The 23,929-nt window shown below is 42.0% G+C and overlaps 1 protein-coding gene across 4 annotated transcripts; it reads right to left on the bottom strand.

Moving 5' to 3' along the window:
- Window positions 1–845: 845 nt before the first annotated feature.
- Window positions 846–21,238, bottom strand: LOC121877022. 4 transcript variants are annotated; one of them, XM_042382623.1, is made up of 14 exons: window positions 21,122–21,238; window positions 19,806–20,330; window positions 17,810–17,947; window positions 16,636–16,851; window positions 16,332–16,454; window positions 15,827–16,007; window positions 14,449–14,563; window positions 13,962–14,042; window positions 12,576–12,718; window positions 9,720–9,938; window positions 8,447–8,708; window positions 8,070–8,153; window positions 7,866–7,955; window positions 846–3,890 (listed from the first exon to the last, which is right to left on the bottom strand). In XM_042382623.1, the coding sequence occupies exons 2-14, from the start codon at window positions 19,860–19,862 to the stop codon at window positions 3,365–3,367; spliced, it is 2,235 nt and encodes a 744-aa protein (XP_042238557.1). In that variant the 5' UTR covers window positions 19,863–20,330; window positions 21,122–21,238; the 3' UTR covers window positions 846–3,364. The 4 variants fall into 4 exon arrangements, with proteins under 4 accessions (XP_042238557.1, XP_042238559.1, XP_042238558.1 ...); XM_042382625.1 differs by having other exon boundaries at window positions 8,070–8,150; XM_042382624.1 differs by having other exon boundaries at window positions 19,806–20,294.
- Window positions 21,239–23,929: the final 2,691 nt, after the last annotated feature.

Raw genomic sequence — 23,929 nt, 5'->3', positions numbered from 1 at the left:
GATTCAATGGGATTTTGCCAGTAAACGAAAGGTGAACTCGTCATAGTAGAAAGAAACTTTCTGAAATGAATGGTACAAAAATCGCATTTTTGCTAAGGTGGCGAGTTCACCCTTGCATTCATCAACACCTCATATATTGTTCTGGTCTTTGTTACATACAATGTGATCTTTGCATACATTAGTAACTAAGAATTTTTATTAAATAAGTCCACAATCTTGCATGTAATATCAATTTTTTCCCCTAATTAATTTTGGTCGTGTCCTGAACTGTACTGTACAGTATACAGTACTTGGTAATACACTACACTCACTGCAGGGAATATGAACACTACAGTAACTAAAAAATGTAATACAATATAGGTAGTCCTTGTTTTATCACAAATTCACATCCCAGTTTTGATTTACAGCAGTGTATTTTAATCTTTTTGACCAAACTGTTCTGATTACCACAATGGTTTTTTGGGGTCTTTTTGTAATGTTAGTGCAAGACAAAAATTTTAAATTGCATGCACAAATATTTTAGATGTACAGAAACATCTCGGTTGGCTCGTATCTGTGAGAGGGAGAACACACACGTGCCTCTCAATAATTCACTCATTGCCACGATATATATACAGCTGCTCCCTGACTTACGACGGGGTTAGGGACCCAAATCCAGGTCGTAAGTCGAAATGGTCTTGTCGAAAATGCTTAATAAAACATAGAAAATCTAAAATGGGTGTCTCTTTTTCTTCTCAGCACCACAAAACTACCACAAAACTCTCACTTTTAAGCTTGCCAGCTATTTTAAAGTGAATTACAAACGTAAATTTTGCCAGTACACAGCGCAATCACTGACGTTGGGACTCGAAAATATTTAATTTGAAAATTTTTTGGTACGACTGAGGCGGTCGTATGTGCAGGTGGTCGTAAGTCGAGTAGGTCGTAAGTCAGGGAGTAGCTGTACTTTTATACATTTTTACACATTACAAATATTGAAATTATGGACATCTCAGGAGTTTTAAGGAATGGAACCCCTGTAGTTAGTAAGGACTACCTGTACTGTACAGTAGAACATATTGCTTTTCTTCTGCTCATCAGAATCTTTGACCCACATACAGTAACTTTTTTTCCCTGCTCATTACAAAAGTTTTTTCTACTGTCACTTATAATTGTTTTTATTTAGGAGTTGAAGTATCCTCCAACTTTTCCCTATCTGCATGTACAGTACAGTACAGTACAGTTTAATTGATCAACATTTGGTCAAAGAACAATAGAAACACTTCTCATTTCTATTCTGATCATCTTGATAGTTCCATCATCAAACTTGCACCTTCTAATTCTTAACTAATATCAAAGATACTACACTCAGTAAGATGCACCACTATAAGCCAGCCTGTAACCAAGGCGGCAGTGACGCCACCAAATGGCTGTAGTTAACTCTGCTCTTTCCTGCTAAGCGCTCACATTAACTCAATTATTTGTACAGGCAACATTTATTATCGTCAAAATCCTCCGCTTTGCAGTTCATAACCCAACACTTAGACCTGTGGTGATAATTATGGTCATAAGTTTAATTTGATGCAGTATACTGTACAGTACAAGCACTGTACAGTATTTGAATACTTAGCTAGTTACTTTTGTTGGAGTGCAAGATCTTTATGACTAGACAATTAAATATTGTCACCAAATGTCATCAGCGAGGCAAAGGCCAATCTATTCTTTAGATGGTATATGAGACCTACATTCAAACGAAGATCTCCACTGCACTAATAATTATAGGCCAGTGAGCTTATCTAGTATAGTGTGTAAAGTACTAGAGAGCATTAAACAAGATAACTTGTGGAACATCTACTACGAAACAACCTAGTAAAGGAATGCCAACAGGGTTTTATGCCGGGATGCTCTTGCTTGGTATAATTACAGTACTTAATGTGCTGGATGTGTAGACCCAGATCCTGGAGCGTGGTGGCAATATTGACAATAAATATCCGCACTTTGCCAAAGCTTTCGACAGCTTCCAAATTGGATATTTTTCCCTGATCGCAAGCAGTGTGTGGCGATTAATCGCAAAAATCGTTGTGTGTACTAGTGACAAGCGAGGTACCGTGGGGCAGTGTACTGGCCCCATTGTGGTTTGTCTTATAAATGACATGTCAGAAGCTATACACTCCTCTATACAAATGTTCACAGACAATGCCAAGTTATTCAGAGAAATTAAGAACCAAACAGACTTTGAAGAGCTTCAGAAAGATCTTTATCAACTTCAGGAGTGGTCAAAGGAATGGCTGTTAAAATTTAGCCTCGCAAAAAGCAAGAGGTCATACTACCAACAATGAAGAGGTACCCGGTATATCACATGTCCAATGGAGCGAAGAAACAGCATTAACGGTGACCAAATGTAAAACGAACTTGGGTATGCATGTTGACAATGAACTGAAGTTTTCGGACCATTATGAGAAGGTGAATCAATCGATTAAGCTAGTGGGTCTCGTAAGAAACTTGTTCAGATACCTAAGTAGTCCGCTCCTTGTAATGCTCTTCAAAAGTACAGTGCTCCCCTGTTTGGAGTACTGTCACCCCTTACTCAGGAGTGGGAGATTTAAACTTTAACTATAAAATGAATGGAATGCCATGGACTACAAGTAGAGAGAAAGACCTTGGAGTACAGGTACACAAACTCAAATCTGAAAGTGAAAATCATAAAGGAAATAATCATAAAAAATAATTCAGATGCTAGGAATAATACGACACTCATTCACTCACATGAACATGGAAAACTCTTGATTTGGCAGTACAGATGTGGTCACCTTGGGAAGGTCATTGATACCATTGAACAAATTCTGTACAAAGGAGAGCAACAAGAATGGTCCAAGAACTGCAAAATTTAACCTACCAAGAAAGACTAAGACAAGTAATTTTGCAAAAGTTCTAACATCACATTAAGCTTACCTTACTTTATCTGTAGGGAACCAAAAAAATTATAAATCTGGACTTTAGCCTCTGTAGTTGGAATTAAACAGTACTGTAGATGGAGAAATTTTTCCTCCCTGGCGACATGACAAACAAATCCCAGCCACTAGACATGCTGATGTCGACCTATTACAATGGGTTGAATAGGGAAGCGAGAGTGGTGCATCTTAGTAAATGTTCTGTACTGTAGTATCTTTGCTAATGTTGCACAGAATAAGTTACAATTCTAATCTCTTAAATAGAATTCAAATTATATTTAAACATTAAATTATGTTACAAAAACTAGGGAATATACAACATAAAATAATTATCGACACTAATAATTATTTTATATGCTAAACAAAGTACTGCAACATGTTTCTTCGAATGTATTGTATTAGCTATATCTTGCTGTCATCCACACTTACGTCAGTCAATCTATGTTAAAGAATTCACCACTTGAGTCCTCTACTTTCTTTGATTCGTTTTCTTCATGAATTGTAACATGGCTTTGAGAACGACCTGCTTCTCCCTCATTCACACCTCTAGAAGCATCTTTAGCCCCTGTATCAGTCTTGAGCCAATTCTCTCGTTTGGTCAGCCGACTTTTCTTACTCATTCCTTCTTCAATTTCTTCCACCTGAGAACTGTCAAACAAGTCAGAGTCTTCACTTGTGGCATCCTTAATCTCCCCAGCTTTTTTAGTTGCCTTGGGTAATTTTAATGGAGGACTTGGATTTAGATCATCAGAGTCCAGCATTTCCAAATGTCGAAGGTATGACTTGCTGTAGGGCTTGTAGGAGGAGCGATATGGGTAATAGGGAAGGCAAGAGGGCCGGTACCTGTAGTAAGAGTTAAGGGGCCGTCCCAGGTAATGGCAGGTAGAGTAATAACGGGAGCAGGTAGAGCACGAACACCGACAGCCTGTAGCTCTGTGGAAGTACCTGTACCTCTCATATCTGAAATGACATTTGAAGAATAAGACAAATACATTACAGTCGATTGTCTTCATTAATACATATTTCCATTTTGATATTGGTATTGTAATGTACCATGCAATAACATACAGATCCAGGCCCTGTAAAATAATGTATAGTACAGTAAAATACAAATTTCTAAGGCCAAATTTTTTAAATATACATTTTCTTATTTTTTTACCTTGTATAAAACTTACAAGGAAGCTACACAGTAAAGATAAAAGGCAATACGTGTACTTGAACAGTCCAGTCTATAGTACAGTAATATCACAAATTTAAAAACACTTTCAGAATTCAAGTGCAGAGGATGGATTCTTTACTTGTGTCCCTCATTTCTGTAAAGATTCAAGTCATGTGCATGGTGAGTGAAGGCAACCATTTTGCTCTAAGTTAATAACATTTGTAAATTTGTAATCAAATCTAAAAACGAGTTAAGAGTCATACAAGTGCTGCATATTCTTGAAGTAATAATACCTATAACTGGTTCTTTCATATACAATATATAGAAATACAGTACCTGATTACCATACATTACAGTAAAGTACAGTATTGTGAACATTAAAGTACTAAAAACAGTAATATTGATGTTATTCATTTAGATTTTATGGCTGAAATGTGAGACGGTGGCAGTGTAACAAGGCAAATGGAAAAAGCAAAAGAGCAGTTAAAAATGAAAGATTAATTCTGAAATCCCACTGCACAGTACAGTGTAACAGCCCACAGCAGGAGACTCCAGTAATGAATTCACAGACCTGGTAATGTAGCCCGGGTGATCCTAAGCTTTAGTGACCAAGTATCATCCACTGATAGCTGTATGCTGTATCTTCCCTTCAAACCATCACATAATTAGTTCTTCCTCTTCATCACAATAATCTCTTAAAATAAGGAGGTTTGGAAGTGAAGATCACATTCATAAGTAGGAGTCTGCAGTGTTGTGACAATGCTAGTATGTACCACCTTACTTCTAGCTTTTATGTCACAGGCAATTTGAAATTTGGAGTCAAAATCACCCAGTTACAGGCTAGGTTATAAAATGGGAGTTTGGGATTAATTCCTCATTTATTACTTTCTGCTAGGCAACTGAGACCTCTTAGAAAATGGGAGGAAGTGGTACTAACTTTATTCTCCATCTAACATGACATCCTTGCTAAGAGGTACTGAAGGTAGAAATAAAAAACTTTCCAACTCCTGTAACATTGTGATGGATATCTTGACAAATCAGTGTCCAACTGATACCTGAAGCCTCTTATTAGGGTACAGTCACCTGCACTTGTACCTGGTACAGTGGTGCATTTTGTGAGAGATGTGGCAACTCTGTGGAATGCTCATCTAACATCCTTAGTCTAGCTACTATTGTTAAGTTCCTTATGGCAATTCTGGGAGTTTTAATATTATGCAAACAAACAGAGGTGCCACACCTCGCAAAATGCACCAGCCACTGTACTAGGTAAAAGTGCAGGTGACTGTACCAAACTAAAGTTGTGAGGGAGAAGAACAATCTTATCTATGACTTCATCCTGAAGAAATGATTCAGTCTGATAATCAATAACCTATGAGAAAAACTAATTACCGGCTATGTCTTTTCCATAAAATTCAGCTTAAGGTGAAATGAGTGGATTTTCCTTGTCAGATGGTCAAACTGATACATGTGAAGACATCCATTATATAGCCTGTTTAAATTGGTATCTGGAATGGTCTGGGGTATAAGGTAGTTACCTTTTATACTTACATCTCGAAATTTACTGATGTGAAGATCTTACAGATGAAAGGCACTGCAAGTGAACTTGTCAGTTCCTGTAATTTTGTCAACACAACCTTGGGAAGAATACCCACACCAAGTAAAACATTTACACAAATGATTTACAGGGTATGAACATAATTCTTGTGATCGTACTTAAAATGAGAGATACAGCCATACCCCACAATTTCATTGAAGAATCATGAATCACATTTTGCAAAGTTAAAGAAAATAATGCATGGTACTGTAAATAAGTGATTGACATATACAGTACTCTACTGCAGTAAGGGGTCAGAAAACAAAAAAGTCCATTTACTTGTTGAGAATTAACTACAAACTTACAAACTGCATCATTAATAAGCTGGCTACAAGAATTACAAACTCTTATTCACCTACATTCAACAGTGCATCATCTCATTAGTTGCAAACGTATCTTCTAACAGGGTAATTCATTCCTCACAGCATTCTGTATATGCTAAACCATTCTCTATGAGGTGTGAGTGTGTGCCACAGTAACACCCTGGTGCTGCACATGCTGGTCATTAGCCTGGTGAAGTAATAAGCATATATGAAAGAAAGATGTGTGTTGGTGCATCTTTTTAGTGACCCGGATCCTAGCATTCCCCCTGAGGTCAACTTCACCAGGTAGCCAATTGGGACACTTGCCTCAACCGTGTCTACCAGTCGGCCCCTTGAGTGCAGTCTCTGTTAAGCCGCCTCAAGTGGGCCCTAAAATTTGGGAACATTAAAGTTACTAGGACCTGGGACAGCTGGGGCGCTCCAGTGAACACACCAGACAGGTTAGCCGTGCCACATGACGTCACAACAGTACCCGTTGTCACCACCACCAGTACACCACCACCACCATATACAGTACCATCATCACCACTGTCATACTTTCATGATATAAATATGCTATCATCAACATAACTATTATTTTATCACCACCATACTCTAACGTAAACACATTCATTAGATCACCACATCCAAAACATTTATCGATACCTAATGAATAACTACTACAATACTGTAATATCCTTGCCACTAACTTCATGTCATCTCTATCTCTCTCACAATACCAGTGGGATCTGTAGGTAGGTAATTGTAAGATCTGTCTGTCTTGTAGCCAATGTTTAAAAATACCACAGATTACGACAACTAAACAATGTCATTTTTTATATAATTAAACGATAAGAACCAACAACCCACACAACCTAAGCTGTCTCGTAGATCATCAGGGTTAAGTTAAGACGGTTCATTTCGTCTGGAAAGTATATGAATAAACAGCTCATTGCCCACTTGTCGTGATCTGACTGATGGGTTTTTTCATACTTGAGGGACTTTTTTTTCTAGTACGGTTTACTGTATCCAGTGATTAATTCCTCGTCACTCGTGTTTACCAGAGAGCCTATTGCCCCTCCTCAAGAACCAAAATCCTTGAAAGTTTATAATCGAGATTATTGACTTCTTACATGCTTTGAGTAAAAAATTTAGACTAAGATCCTATTTTTCCTCCTGATCTTGACCTTAAAGGCGAAAGATATATAAAACTGAGACAAACCACCATTTTTTAATGATATTCGATTAGTAAGTTACACAATCGTTCATTCGTATGTAAATAAAGAGCCATAGGCCTTAAATCTAGAGATATTCCTTTATCATATGAAAACCTATCAAATACCCCTTACTAACAACAAACCAATACGATAAAGATTAACTATAAGAAGCCTAGGCAACATCTAGTCACACACACACACACACACTATAAGAAGAGTCCAGTCCCAGCCATTGTAAAAATTACCAATAACTTGTAATCAGCCAGTGTATTCACTCCCAGTCCATCTTACCTTTTTGCACTATCACCATGTTGAAATGCCCTGTAGTTTGAGCTTCTCCCCACCTAGTTATTATTCTGTATCATATTTGTATCACTTCTGTTACTTGTATATTATTTGTAAATCTAGAGACCCATTCCCCAATTATGCAACTGTATATTTTCAGCCTTCCGGCTGCCATGCTCCTTCAATAAACCGTTAATTATTATTATTATTATTACACACACATACACACACAGGCACAACATGAGGGGTGGTGACTGTAGGTGGGCAGGAGTGGTGGTGACGGATGGTTGTGTATGTGTGTGGGCGGGAGGGCGGGCGGGCGGGCTGGCAGGTGGGCGTGGAGGCTAGCGGTGGATGTGGTCACGGGCGGAGTAGTACCGGGAGAGGCGCGGGTAACGGGGCAGGTAAGGGTAGTCCGGGTAGCAGAGTGGGCAGTCCTCCCAGGGGTAGTAGTGGTGACGGTAGTACCTGGATATACAGAGATATTTATTTAGGCAAATCTCCACACAGGGTCAATCACTCAAGTACATTAGAGGTAAATATGAAGTCGTAACATCCTGAGGTCCTTGATGTCTCACTCACCTCCTGGGGACGTACAGGTCGTCGCCAGAGTCTTCATCCGAGTCGTAGTAGCGCCGACGGGTGCTAGGGGTGAGGGGTCGTCTGCTGGGTGGATAGAAAAGGTTTTATGTATTAGACCAGTAAAATACAATTATCCACGAGCTCCCTTAATTAAGCAGAATCGGGAGAGAATGAAATTATCGAGAGGTGAAAATAATGGATAAGAAAGAACACCTACTCTTCTAGCATTTACTCTTTTGTTTCCCTTTCATCTTATTCCCATTATTTAATTTTCCATTATTGTTATTTCTCCTTTAACATCTCTTCCCTCAATTTGTCCATGTTTTACCACAACAAATAGGAGTCATTTTACCATCAATAAAAGAAGATGTTGTCACCTATAGGACCTGGGACGACGGTGACTGATGGCTGCAGGTGCCGAGGCGTGACTGGCAGGGGGCGAGGGGGACCTAGAGGGTGACTTGGATTCATTATCCTCATCACCCGACAGGTCATCCACGTCCTTCCTCAGATGGTCGGAATTTAACTCCCCTCTATCTGGGTGTACAGAGGTGGAGTCGGGTCTGTCGGGCGGGGCGGAGGTCGGCCGACGTTGTGGAGAGAGGGAACGGGCTCGTCGGGAAGGGTGGCCGCGGTCTCCTGTTGGAACGGCGAGAACCAGTTCAGACAGGGAAAAAAGACGCAGAGTAATTGACTGAATGAATTAACAATAAAGATTTGTTAAGTATCCACACTGTGCTTTTGATAATTTAGGTAATAACCCTTTAAGCATGATGGTTTAAACTACAACTTTTGTGTAAGTCAATGGTTTAACTTTAACCCATTGAGGATTATTGTTTTAGTTATTATTATCTTCATCATCATTATTATTATTATCCTTAAAGAGTTAAAACAATCATTGTATTTAAAGGGTTAACATTTTAGTTTGTGCTGTAGTGCATGTTACGAAAAATAATCCTAAGGTATTATTATTACTATAACTATTATTTTCATTATCATTGTTATTACATTATTAATACCATTATATTACTATTTATTATTCATTATTGCATTTTTATTGTAATTAAATCTGTGCCAACCATAGCTTAACTGGGTGCCTTATTGTACTAAAAAGCAGGACAAGTGGGGGGGTAAGGGTAGTGAGGGGTAGGGTGAGGGGGCGGGGTGTGGTGCGGTGTACCTGGAAACTAAGTGTTGTGTTTACCTGTTCCCTGACTCACCACCTAACCTGTGTTGATGAATGAATGGAAGCAAAACAGGTAAACCAAGACGAGTACAAGGACGATTAATTAACAAGGATGGCGAGAGGGTTTAACACACACACACACACACCTGCACACACACACACACACACACCCACCCACACACACACCACCCACCCACATGCACACGCGCGCACACACACACCTGCACATATACACACACTACACCTGCACATATACACACACATACAACTACACTCAGATACAAAACACACACACACACACCTGCACATATACACACACACACCTGCACATATACACACTACACCTGCACATATACACACACATACACACACTCAGATACAAAACACACACACACAATAGTACTGATACATACACACGCACAACAAAATACACACACACCACCACACTCAGGCCTCGTCCCTACCATACATATACCCATCGATCTCGGCTAGGTATCGCTTCCGTGGGCGTAATTCTCTGTGGGCGGGCTGTCGGAGAACCTTGAGGACGGCGTGAGGATTGTTGGCATGGTAGGCGTGGGCGTGAGAGCGCGGGCGTGGCGGGCGAGGAAAGTAGCGGTGGTAGGTGCGGCAGGTGGTGCATGACTCGGCGCCGTGCTCCCCGTCACAGTGCGGACAACGCTCTAGAAGTGTCAGTGTTAAAACCTTTAATTCTCTACTACATCAAATATATCTTAGCGCGTCTGTTTTTGTTTTGTATTTTAGTTTAAATGTTTAATACACTCTCTATTCTAATACACTTTGTAGATATAGTTATAATTTTGTGCATTGTTAGCATTGGTCGATTAGTGTGCAAATTTTGGTCGGTTTGAGTGCCAATTCTAAGACATCAGTGAGTTACGGTTTTATCTGTACAATCGTGGCAAGGTTATTATTTTATATTAGTATAGTGTCTGGGCTACAAGTATGAATCCTAGTGTTAAAACTACTGAGTATTAATGAATAAATTTAAACACAAACATCACAGTTCTATTTATACTCATTATGTTGCTTTCGTAAGAATTTATAATTATGGGCGAATCATGAAATTTAATTAGGTTTTTGTTTTCTCATAAGAACAAATGATTTAATCTAATACACCAGAGAAAACACCCAAACGAAATATAAACAAGGACTGCGAATCATAGCAGATTGTTTTACACACTATACTATTTTAACTTAATTCTATGATCTGGGTGACTGGAGGGAGGGTGTGTGTGGAGTTGCCAAAATGGTAAACGCGAGAGAGCGGACCACACCCACAGCGTCCCAGCTTTGTCAGGGAGGGGATGAGGAGGGCCTGTACACCTCCACACGTAGGAAAGCTAATGGAAAAAAATGTCTGACCCTCGCTCGGAGACACCATATGTATAGGATGTGTTGGAATATGTACGCGTTTTTTTTTATATATATATATATAAAGTCCTTTCAAATGTGGGCTCGGGAAAATAAAGAAAATGAGAAATACATACATACACCAATTGAAACACACAGACACGCACACACACACTGACGCGCGCACACACACTGACACACACACACACACTGACACGCACACACTGACATGCACACACTGACACGCACACACACACACACACACTGACACGAACACTGACACACACACACTGACGCACACTGACGCACACACACACACACACACACACACACGCTGACACACACACGCGCTGACAAACACACAAGCTGACACACACACACGCTGACAAACACACAAGCTGACACACACACACGCGCTGACAAACACACAAGCTGACACACACACACGCTGACAAACACACAAGCTGACACACACACACTGACAAACACTGACACGCTGACACGCTGACACACACACAGACACACACACACACGCTGACACACACACACACACACGCTGACACACACACACACACGCTGACACACACACACACACACACACACACACACACGCTGACACACACACACGCTGACACACACACACACACACACGCTGACACACACAAACGACTCTCACTGACACACACGCTGACACACACACGCTGACACACACATACACACACACACACAGCTGACACACACACACGACTCTCACTGACACACACACACACAACTGACACACACAAACGACTCTCACTGACACACACACACACACACAAACGACTCTCACTGACACACACACGCCTCTCACTGACACACACAAACGACTCTCACTGACACACACACACACACACACACACACACGACTCACTGACACACACACACACACACACACAACGTTAAATCTCACTTTCAAAATTAGATAAACTCAGCGTCACCTTGGCGGGTATACCAACATACAGACAGACACACCAGCAAGGCCACAGGTGAAGACACTCAACCAAAAGAATTGTTTCCTGGAAGTTCAGCTATAAACACCACCTTGGCCGCTGTTGGTCGGGGCCAATACACGATACAAAAGGTGATTTACCCAGAATCTGAGCAGATGTTGATATGGTAAGAGACACCTGTCATCATACCTCATACAGATCTCATTTAGCAATTCTAAGAAGACTAAGAATCCCAACAAAAGAAACAAGAGAACATCACAAAAGTGTGTTCCGATCCCACAAAAAAGACATGACATTATATTGGATGTCTCCGTCGTGCCCCAAAAACTGAAGAACATAATACAAGTGCGTGTTTCGATTCCGGGTCCCTAGAGGGCATGGCAATCACAAGTCATTATCTGTTACCCAACGATGGAATCTGGGTCTCGTATGTCTCTGTTTGCTGTGACCTTCTGATCTTTTCGACCGACAGCCTTCATTCTGCCTTTTGTTTCCCATGTGTTTCTGGCGTTATATTTTAGGGTCGTCTTAAGGACAGTGCGTGTGTGTGTGTTTCCCAGACGAATACATTCTCGCGGTCAGCTACCTAACTTGTGACCTTAAAAAAATTAAAATAAATAAATAAAAAAAACACTACAACACACATGCATATTTTAGACATTAACGATATGCAAAAGTTTATCTATCAGTGTAGAGAGGCGACGTAAACATGCATCAAAACACTGAGAATAATGAACTACAAAATACTTTTCTAGTCTATCCATTTTACGTTTAGCGGAGGTAGTGTGTGTACAGGAGGTATGTATGTATGTATGTATGTATGTATGTATGTGTGTGTGTGTGTGTGTCAAACTTACCAGAGTCAACGCGTTCGACAGGCAAATTTTGAAGTTCTGTTTTCATTCACTCACTAGAGCCCCAGAGAGAGAGAGAGAGAGAGAGAGGGCAGTAACTCACTAGGGTCGAGGAGAGAGACATGGGCGTGGTGAGCGAAGTCGTCCTTGGGTCGTCGTCTGGGGTGAGTGTAACGTCCTCCGTCAGTCTCGCTGGACGTCTTGCCATTGCCTCCTCCAGAAGAGCCTCCATGTTGTCTGCCGTACCTAGACCACCACACGACACCAGACTCTTAGGCAAGATATTCAAGGTTATCAGTACGTGTGTGTGTGTGTGTGTGTGGACCTGACCTGACCTGACCTAACCAAATCACCAAGATGTATCAGGTTAAACATGACACCATCGCAATCTTTAACATGTAGAGAACGGCGTCACAGAAGACATAATTGTTATAATTTGACAATGATGTACAAGCAGTTTCTCCAGTTTGCCTGCTGGAGAGAAGACCTACCTGCTGAAGGAAAGACCTACCTGCTGGAGGAAAGACCTACCAGCTGGAGAGAAGCCCTACCTGCTGGAGGAAAGACCTACCTGCTGGAGGAAAGACCTACCAGCTGGAGAGAAGCCCTACCTGCTGGAGGAAAGACCTACCAGCTGGAGGAAAGACCTACCTGCTGGAGGAAAGACCTACCTGCTGGAGAGAAGACCTACCTGCTGGAGGAAAGACCTACCAGCTGGAGGAAAGACCTACCAGCTGGAGGAAAGACCTACCTGCTGGAGGAAAGACCTACCTGCTGGAGGAAAGACCTACCAGCTGGAGGAAAGACCTACCTGCTGGAGGAAAGACCTACCAGCTGGAGGAAAGACCTACCTGCTGGAGGAAAGACCTACCAGCTGGAGGAAACCTGCTGGAGGAAAGACCTACCAGCTGGAGGAAAGACCTACCAGCTGGAGGAGAAGCCCTACCTGCTGGAGGAAAGACCTACCTGCTGGAGGAAAGACCTACCAGGAAAGAAGCTGGAGGAAAGACCTGGACTGGAGAGAAGCCCTACCTGCTGGAGGAAAGACCTACCTGCTGGAGGAAAGACCTACCTGCTGGAGGAAAGACCACCTGCTGGACCTGCCTGCTGGAGGGCCTACCTGCTGGAGGAAAGACCTACCTGCTGGAGGAAAGACCTGCTGGAGGAAAGACCTACCTGCTGGAGGAAAGACCTACCTGCTGGAGAGAAGACCTACCTGCTGGAGAAAGACCTACCTGCTGGAGAAGACCTACCTGCTGGAGAAGACCTACCTGCTGGAGGAAAGACCTACCTGCTGGAGAGAAGCCCTATCTGCTGGAGGAAAGACCTACCTGCTGGAGGAAAGACCTACCTGCTGGAGAGAAGACCTACCTGCTGGAGAGAAGACCTACCTGCTGGAGGAAAGACCTACCTGCTGGAGAGAAGACCTACCTGCTGGAATACACCTACCTACTGAAGAGGACACCTACCTACTGAAGAGGACACCTACCTGCTGGAGAGAGAGGTGCGGGGCATGTCGGCCAGGTTTCCGGCACTCCTTGACAGGTATCGACTTGGGATACCAAGATACCTGTCGAGGGAAGGTTACCATGGTGATACATCCTGATACATGACACACTGGGAGGTGTCTATTACAGAGAGGTAGATTAACACCCCCCAGCTTATTTCACCAGATGATTCAACGCTCTAACGCAAATCTAACCTAACCCTAACTCCCCCAGGTAGCGTCAGAATACTTAACCATCAAGTAAGATAAGCTGGAGGGGCTACTCTTTGCGTGATCCATAAAAACAAACAAATATTGCCTACCATAATATGTAATTCTGAACTGTGGGCGACAAATGGAAACTGTAAAGCCTGAATGACTTATTAATTTGTCATGAAGATCGTATTTATTATTAGTCCCATAAATTTTATACATTTATTTATCTACATATTACGAGTCATATTACTGAGGAGCATGAGGTGTGACTAACCTGGTGTTGCGTGTGGGGGAGGAGGGGATACGGGAGAGCAAGTCGTCGTCAGGCCGCCGATACCCAAATCTAGGTTTAGGTCCGTCGTCCCTCGCTCCTCCGCGGCTGCTCTCGCCTGTACAATACAACCTTCATTACACTATACACAGCATTTTGTACATAAAGAAAACACAGTAAAATGAATTGTTTAACATGTAGAGAGGTTCCATTTAAGTATTCACTCTCTAGAATATCGTATTCATATGCCATCTTGACTACGCTATGCTCCCAGAATAATGTATTAACTTACAGCCAAGATATGAAAGTCTCCCCTGTAACCCGAGTTATATCGCCTGTAGTCCCTAGTTTACAGTAAGGGTTAATACAGGTAAGCCTTATTGACCGTTACCAGCCGAGGGAAAGTTTGTAGTGCAGTGTTTGCATGATTCTTCGGAGGCTAAATTCCCCGCGAAAATTTGAGCTATTTAAACACTTCCAATTGGCTGAAAATGATGAAACATTAAAAGTTTAGTCCCAAAAATGGCACGAGGAGTGTACTAAGACTCTACCTTACCTAGATGAGGTATTTTAGCACTATTTAAAGGAAAAGGGCGAATGTAGTGAATCTTTACGAGTCAGGACCCGGATACTTGCCCATCACCACCACCCCCACCTGAACATCACCACCCCCCCTTGACCACCACCATTGCCACCCCACTATCACTACCTGACCACCATCATTATCACCACACCTTAAACCAGCCCTGGACACCACTCTCTCTCTCTCTTTTCATCCGCATTCCTACATAATCTCTTCATCTCTCTCTCTCTCTCTCTCTCTCTCTCTGGGTAGATTTTGTAAAGCAACTTTCCTCTTCTCGCTGGTGCCAAGTGAACGTATCTAAGGGAGAATCTGTTGTGTAATTCTGGGGGACAGTTTATGATGTTAGTTTGTTATAGCTTAAGTTTGGACCCTGAGAACGGGATTCAGTTTGTGATTTAGTCATTTTTCTCTCTAATTATCGTTCTTTTCTCTTTCTTTCTCGCTCACTTTCTTAAATTCGCTCTCACTTTTTCTTTCATTTCTCTCAATTTTCTTTCTTACTCTCATTTCCTTTCTTTAATTCTCTCACTTTCTCTAATTCTTTCTCTCTCTCAACTTCTCTTTACTCACATTAACTGTGGTGAGGTGAATGAAAATAACCGTCCTACAGTTCTCTTAACTCTTGTCAGTACCAGTTCTCTCTTTGACCCCCCCCCCCACCCACCTCAGTGTGTAGGGTATATCAATAGTTACCCAGGAAGTGTATGATGATCTGGATATACAGTACACAGGATTTTAATGGTTTGGTCTAAAATTATACTTTCAATTTGAAGATAAATTAAGTGTTTTACTCACCTCGTCGGGGGCTGTTTTGTACAGGTAGGGGATCGTCCACCTCATCCTCGTGATTGGCACCAACTATCGCTCCCGCCACGCCTTCGTTAGTTCCGCCGCCGCCGCCTCCTCCTCCTCCTCCACCTACGCCTCCTCCGTCACCTTTCCTCCCTTCCTCGGGTGAACTGGAGCGGTACATGGCCTGGGGGAGGAAGGTAGATGCTTGAGCCGTGTTATTCACAGTCGCTAAGTTTGAGTGGATGAACTATAAGAGAAAAGTATTAGATAAGAGAGAGAGAGAGAGAGAGAGAGAGAGAGGGAGAGAGAGAGACTGTGTGTAGTATCTCGATCCGATTTTGCAGATTCGGGTAAATTCCCAAACGCCCTCGGCACAGCCAGTTCTGGGAGGTCATCTCTTGAAGGTCGTGGCAGAGAAAGAGTCAAAGACAGAAACAAAGAAAGACATAACACAGCATCCCAGTTAAACCCCCTCGCCTCGCCTCGCCTCGCCTCCACTGGGCCTTACTTTGGTGTTTCTGTTGTGGGCGTGGCCGAAGCTGACGTTGTCTTGGCTACACTGGTGGAGGGGGGTCCTCGTCTCGCTGACGCTCGTCCTCGTCGACACCTCGATTTTAGGAGAGATGATGCCCTGTGGGAGGAGAACTCGCGTGAACCATTGTCTCTGTAAATGAGGGTCAATAGTGTCTGTCTGTGTTTCCTTGTGTGTATACGCGAGCCAGAACGTTTATCTGTGCGTATTTGTCAGCACGTAAGTCACCCAGCTTACCGATAAGTCCCCACTACTTCCCGAGAATCCCCCCCCAGCTTACCGGAAAATCCCTGGTGGGTTCCATGAGGAGGTCAAGGTCGACCCCGGAGTAGGAGAGTTTCTCGGCGGGTTTAGGGAAGAGGAGGTCCCTGACGGAGGACTCAAACACCGCCAGCACCGCCTCCCCGGACGTCTCCTCCTGCACGAGCTCCAAGTACACCGTCTCCGCCTCCAGCACCTTCTCTAGCACACTCAGGTTACGCACGCCCACGAACGTCTGGTGGGAAGTAGAGGGGGCGTCAGGGCGGGGAGTATGTGGTGGGCGGGGAGGGTGTTAAGATGGTGAGGGTTGTCAGTGGGTAGAGAGATAACCGATGGCGGGGGAGAGATAACCGATGGCGGGGAGAGATAACCGAGGGTGGGGGAGAGATAACCGAGGGTGGGGAGAGATAACCGATGGCGGGTGAGAGATAACCGATGGCGGGTGAGAGATAACCGATGGCGGGGAGAGATAACCGAGGGTGGGGGAGAGATAACCGAGGGTGGGGGAGGGTTAATTCTAGGTGGGAAGTGTTTTGTTGTGGTTGAAACACATTTACTTGTCATGGACGTATCCCCACATAGTTGCAACAGTGACGGGGAATTAGGAGGAAGAAAACAACACAACCTGACTGGGTATGACGAACTATAGAAACTTCATTGAGAAGCTGAGATTTGTTCAGTTTATCATAGTAATGGAGATTCTATATAGTGGAAAGGGTCTGGTGGAGTTATACTTGTGATGTTCCTCCTACAGATAAGTTAGGTGGAGCTTGACAATCTAGGGACCTACTACAGTTTACAATAAATAGATGTATAGTACCTCTATCGTGATTCCCCTTCTGTTGACTTTTCCTCCCTTTATTACATGTAACTTACTACCACAACTATGGCCACCTCAGGCACTTACGTCTTTTGATAATGCAGGTCAAAGAAGGTAAACATAGACTCCGCTGCTTCCCTGTAATACTTTAGCACTTCACCACAGAAACACGGGGTTGCACAATAAACTAGCCCCTGTGCCTGAAATTCGTGAACCGGGTGACGTAATTCCGCCTATCAAACAAGACCATATTATACATTAGAATTACGTACAGTATTCTCAAGCTACATTAATAAATAAAACAAATGAACGCGAACTCCATTAAATGCCCATCAAGTAAGGTGGGTTAACGAGGGAAACTTTAATTACTTACCCTTTCGAACTTGAACTTCTCATGGTAGAGGAGTGGAAAGACGGGCGGCAGTTTGTTGGTGCGGGTGTGGAAGCCCAGCAGGCACACGGAGAGGGAGCAGCGCCCTCTCCCCGGAAGCCACACCCCAGGGCACGACACCTGATGAACACATACAAGCTTTATTCCATGTTTGCAAATTAAGCTGTACAGTTTAAGCTTTTTACTTTAACCACCTGAAAGATTTTCCTCGGTAAAAATACATCCCCCTTATACCTCTATTTCATAGGAGAAAAATAGCTTTGGTAATATCTTCAATAACGTCGCCCTTTTCAGGCATGCATCCCGACGTAAACAGAGACGTTAAAATAAACTGCTCCGGCAATGACGTAACACTATTGCGACGTCCTGCCCATGCCTGACGAAATATATCCCAGGAAAAAGTGTCACGTTAGATCATGTACAGTATACTTAAATAGATTTCCGAGTGAAGAAAGCTTCCCAGATTTTATTAGCACGATAGCTTCTTATAGCGGTAGCCCAAGGTCTATATAAACGAGCCTCTTTAGTAGACCTTGGTATAGCCTAGTCTGGTGTCATCCTATGCTTCACTCATCTTTTTCATTTGCTCTTGTGTTCCAAGTCATCAGTCATTGTTTTTTTTTCTTTGACACCTTTCCTTATTGATAACTTCCCATCATAAATTCTGTGTATTGTTGAATAAAATTTGAGTCGCATTTCAGACTCAATTACGTCAGTATCTAAACTTAATACTCGACACGAATCTCTATTATATATTGATTATTTATTTTTCATTTATATATTCGTGCGTTTATAAGTAGATTCGTTTTCCCTTGTGGCTAGCCGGGCTCACTGATTCGATGCTGGTGTATAACATTGGCAATCATAATGCCCTCGACGGTGCACCCATCTTCTATTGTAACTGGATACGTTCCCTCACCCTCAATTGGGAGGTAAAAGTTAAGAGCTGAACTTTTGAGAATCAGGGTGCTAGTCACGTCCGTTGACATGAACATTACCCCGCACACGAGTTCCAGAGCCAATTGCCAAGCTCTTGCCAACGCCCACTAATTTTTACTCACACCCACCAACCTCGATACAGGGCTACCCACGCCTCCCCCACTAGCCATGTCCGTTAGCAGAGGCGTGGTGACTAGAGTGACATCCCCGCCCTGACCACGATCCTGATTCGGTAATCGCCAGGGAATTTCTTCCGTCATGGCTGTGATGAAATTCTGTTGACCTTTGCGGAGCCTAGTGTTCGTGTGTGAGGCGCCCCTCTCGCTTTTTACAATAAATCCAATATTGATTAGAACTTATAATAAAACAAACAGCTGCGTGAAGCTGAACTATGAAATTACAATTAAAACCATCTTAATTTACTCTTTCGTTAATGCGGACACGAATAACTACAATACCCTGTACTCGCAAAATAAACTCTGACCTGTCTGTTCTGCATATAGGATTCGAACGCGGTTTTAATTTCCACCCAACGGCCACTGATGCTTATAAAAGCATTACAGTATTTAAGATATAATGTCTAGTTAGCGCTATCCAGATAACATCAGGTACCACCATGTACATAACCTGATTATGGGCAACAAAGGAAAGATTTAAAGAACAAACAAGGGAAATAGAGAGCTACTAACCGGGTTCTGACTTTCAATCTATTTTTACAAGTCAGTCTTCGTAAAAAAATGATGGATACGTGTGAGACGGACCTTATGAGTAGAATGCAAACTAAGCCTAAATTATTCGGTTGGGTTAGATTAGGATCGCTTCAAATGAGCCTGGTAAATTTATGATGGCTGTCATAAATGAATGTTTATATTGTATAAAGGTAACAAAGGTTATGTCATACTTCGCCCTAGCAAAAATAAACTACGAGTCACAGCTTTTATTACATTAGTTTCCAAAGAATATTATATCTAAACTAGTAATATAAAGGTTGGTTTCTCACAGCATGCATCATCAAACAACAAAGCAAATATACTCTCACCGCATGGATGTCAATTTCGGTGGTGAGTTTCAGCGCCTTCTTGGCTGTCTGAGGCATGGCGGACACAAGTAGCCTAATGCGTTGCCTCTTCAAACCATGGCTAGTCACTTCCCACTCAGGAATATCTTGTTATGGTATATCAGATTTAACATTCTGATTTTTCATATGGAGTATTTATATGTAGTGTTTATTTGTGATTGTAGTTTGCATATTAACGCCCAGATTCTTGAATAGGTCATATTGTTATTTCTATTTCAGTATAATCAGCGGTAATCTTGTTGGACATACAGTACATGCAAGTGCCATCAGTTTTCCTTATGGTATTATCACATTCAGGTCAAGCAGATTAGAGTACACTTCCTTCATGATATAGCTCTTTTGTCTCCGAGAAACATGTAATGATAATCTTTTTCTATTTTATTTTCATTATACACCGAATATAAATCACTGCAGGACTGTCTTCAATAACTAGATATCAAAACTTTTTATCTGTAAAGTATAACTGGATGTTTTCTTTCTCTTAACCTAGTCACAAGAGAAAGAATCCAAAAACTAAGCAAAGAACTAGGGCCTGCCTTCACAGAGGCTCGTACGATGAATTTGTCCTCGTAATTAACAATAACAGATTTCACCTCAAGCATCACTGAAGCTAAAACATCAAAATAACATTAAATACTTTCACTTAAATCATTTATGAGGCAAAACACAGCTTAAGAGAGATTCCCCTGCTAAATTCTGTGTGGCGTTAAGTGCATGTATATAAGTAAAGGTATATTTCGGTTGTTATTTTTATGTTTCAGCTTAAGTAAACCAATTAGGGATATTCTTACATCTTTATTTACGAGAACTATTCACAACAGGAACCTTTGTGAAACGGGACCACGGACGCTACACACGGGACTCGTTAAACAATAAATCTAGAGAGACTTGTTATTGATCGCCAGGACGTACTGTATCTCATGCATGGGACAGGTTCAGTATTGATTATATAGGTGCTCTGTGACTGGCGCATGTTACCGCTTGTGTCAACCAGCCACTCTTGTAATGTTTTCTTGATAGTAAGATAAATACGAAGAAACGTTACTTTCCAATTATATAAATGCGTATACGATGATATAACCTCGGAACCATGAACACATATCAGGTGTAGTTTTCATAACATATATCTAAAAACCTCGTGCTGTTCACATTTCACTTTCACTTGCCCTTGTCTCCCTTCACTCTTCCTTTCTATAAATGCACCTCACAAAACGTTTGTTAGCACATCTAAATTTGAAATTTCACGTAGTTTTCTTTCCATAAAATCATAAACTTACGAGTATTGTAATAACACTACGCTAGACACCATATTCCAACGTTCCACAGTTCAAAAGCTCAATATAATTGCACGATTAGTCAATCATTACACTCGGCCACGGAGTCAAGTCAGTGTTGTGTTATTTGTAAACAACTGGTTACTATGGCAGCGACCTGCAGCGTCCACGCACTACTGAAGCCAAGATCCACAGGACACAATTTACTGAAGGGAGAATGCTGATTTACATTTTCTTTGGCGTTTTGTTTTCGAAGGCATTACTAGTGTCTTGCAAAAAAAAAAAACTTTAATTCGATGATGGACTTCAACCAGTTGATGTTTATGAATAATAGCAAAAGTTTGTATATTTTCTTATAGGACGAACACCAACAGTGCCACGTGTATTTGGTCAACTATTGTTTCTCGTTTCTACATATAATGAATTAATCTCTGCAGTACACAATATGCGTTAAACTCATGATTAAATATAATTCATTCTTATTCATCGAGGGGCCAATAATTATACACAGGCAAGTATAGTGACGAACGTCAGCCAAGAGAGGTTGGTTCAAGTGAGTGACGGAAGTTTTTAGTAATAGATCTTAGATTTTCTACACCACCACCACTCATAAGAACATAAGGAGTCTGCAATAGGCCGGTTGGCCTGTGCATGGCAGCTCCTGTCGAGAGTTACTACCACTATCATCCATGAATCTATCTAGCCTCCTTTTGAAACTTTCCAGAGTTCCAGCACTTACTACAAAGTTGCTAAGCTTGTTCCACTCGTCCACCACCCTATTTGTGAACCAGTTCTTTCCTATCTCCCTCCTAAACCTAAACTTATGCAACTTAAATCCGTTGCTCCGACTCCTATCCTGCTCGGATATTATAAGAACTTTATCTATATCGCCTTTATTGATTCCTTTCACCCACTTAAATACTTCTATCATATCTCCCCGCACTCTTCGTCTTTCTAGGGAATGCAAGTTTAGTTTCTTTAATCTATCTTGATATGGAAGGTTTCTAAGTCCCGGAATAATTTTCGTCATTCTTCGCTGCACCGACATCAGTGAATTGATATCCATTCTATATAATAAGGGCACCAGAACTGAACCGCATAATAGAGGTGCGGCCTGACGAGCGGACATCACTAAACTACTTAACTTAACATTGCCGAACTGAGGTAAGTTTAATTATAGGTTGGGTTACAGTTGATTAAGTTTGATTCGGTAAGGTTAAGTTTTTGTTTCGTTTAGGCGTCTCGCGTTTAATCAATTACAACCTGACTGACGGGCGCTCTCTAGCCGTATGTAAATTATATACCGATATGATACTTGAATAAAATTTACCCAAATTGCTTAACTACCCGTATGAACTGGTTATCGGGGAGGATAACTTCTGACAAAAGTTTTTTATCCGAAACTATAAAAAAAATTACTTACGGATATCCCATGATATAACATTCCAAAAGACTCAGATTGCAGTTTAAAATTCAACTGTGCTTTTAATAACTCCTTCATAACTATACAATGCAATACTTATTTTGCGAAATATGAACACAATACATAATATAATTTAGTATACGCTGAACCCCGCCTATGGGAACCAAAGCTGAACTAATCAAATTGATGGATGATAGATTAAATTAACAAGTTAAGTAATTCCAGAGTAAATATTCGTCTAGAAGCGGGAGTGAATTTAACTAATAATTGTTATCAAAGTACCATGGAAAGGAATTATTAACCATCAATCACTTCTATTTTTCAATGAAGCTGTTAACGGCTTATTTCCATAAAGTTTAATTTATTTAAATAAAAAATTGTGGGTGCACAGATAGTCCTGCTCGTGGTAATTGTCCAACATTGGTCGTGTTTGCAGCCTGGGCCACACACTGCCACCGGGGTTATAAACATAGCGAGTACCATGACTAAGCGGCCCCCCCCCCCCCAAACACGCCCAACAAAGTGATTCATGACCCGTGCGACAATGAACCTCCCGGGCCTCTACCATCATCACACCCCACCACCACCACCTCTATCGTCATATACTACTTACTATTAACACACTACCGTACCGTCACACTCCACGCTACCGTACACACTACTACGTCACACACCCCACCACTCCATCGCTACCGTTATCCACCACATTACTACCCACCCACCTACCACCTCTATCGTCATATACTCCACTACTACCACTACCGTAACACACTCCACCATTAACATTACCGTCACGCACTCCATCGCTACCGTTACACGCTCCACCACCCCCCATTACTACCTTCAAATACTCCACTACTACCACTACCGTTACGCACTCTACCACACGCTGCCATTATCACCACCAGGGCCGGATTCAGGAGTGGGCAAAGTGGGCAGCTGCCCAGGGGCCTCCACAATCTGGGGGCCTCCACATGTGCGGTAGTAGCTATATCAGGGCTGGTCGACTTGAAACCACATGGATGACTCCAGTCATGTCTCACTTTTGTGTGTGTGTGTGTGTGTTGGGAATTTGTACACTATCAATAAATATACAGTTAATTAAAAATTTCTCAATGTTCTAATTTCCTCAATATAACTGCACGTGGCTTCAAAATTCTCCAAAGAAGTGTTCAAATTTCAAAATTTTCCCGGGGGGCTTACAGCGCCCCCCGGGACTCCCAGATGTTTAGGCTCGCTTCACTCGCCACCTCACCCTCTTGGGTAGTTATAATGAGGGGGGCCTCCACAAAGAGGCTGCCCATGGGCCTCCACAGGTCTAAATCCGGCACTGATCATCATGCACTCCGCTACCGCCACTACTACCACGCATTTTAAGTTTCTAACTC

The sequence above is a fragment of the Homarus americanus genome, unplaced genomic scaffold, assembly GCF_018991925.1.
Source record: "Homarus americanus isolate GMGI-L3 unplaced genomic scaffold, GMGI_Hamer_2.0 scaffold50325, whole genome shotgun sequence".
In the NCBI taxonomy this organism is placed as follows: Eukaryota; Metazoa; Arthropoda; class Malacostraca; order Decapoda; family Nephropidae; genus Homarus; species Homarus americanus.
The sequence above is the reverse complement of the archived record's forward strand: the minus strand, read 5'-3'. Positions and strand labels throughout refer to the sequence as shown.

What these genes read in the sequence shown, in the direction of transcription:
- LOC121877022 (XM_042382623.1), bottom strand. Translation starts at nt 19,862, where the DNA reads ATGCCTCAGACAGCCAAGAAGGCGCTGAAACTCACCACCGAAATTGAC. An exon ending in AGAAGTTCAAGTTCGAAAGG is followed by an intron (nt 16,852 to 17,809) that starts GTAAGTAATTAA and finishes ACTTCCCACCAG; the next exon opens with ACGTTCGTGGGCGTGCGTAA. An exon ending in CGTCGTCCCAGGTCCTATAG is followed by an intron (nt 8,154 to 8,446) that starts GTGACAACATCT and finishes CTATCCACCCAG; the next exon opens with CAGACGACCCCTCACCCCTA.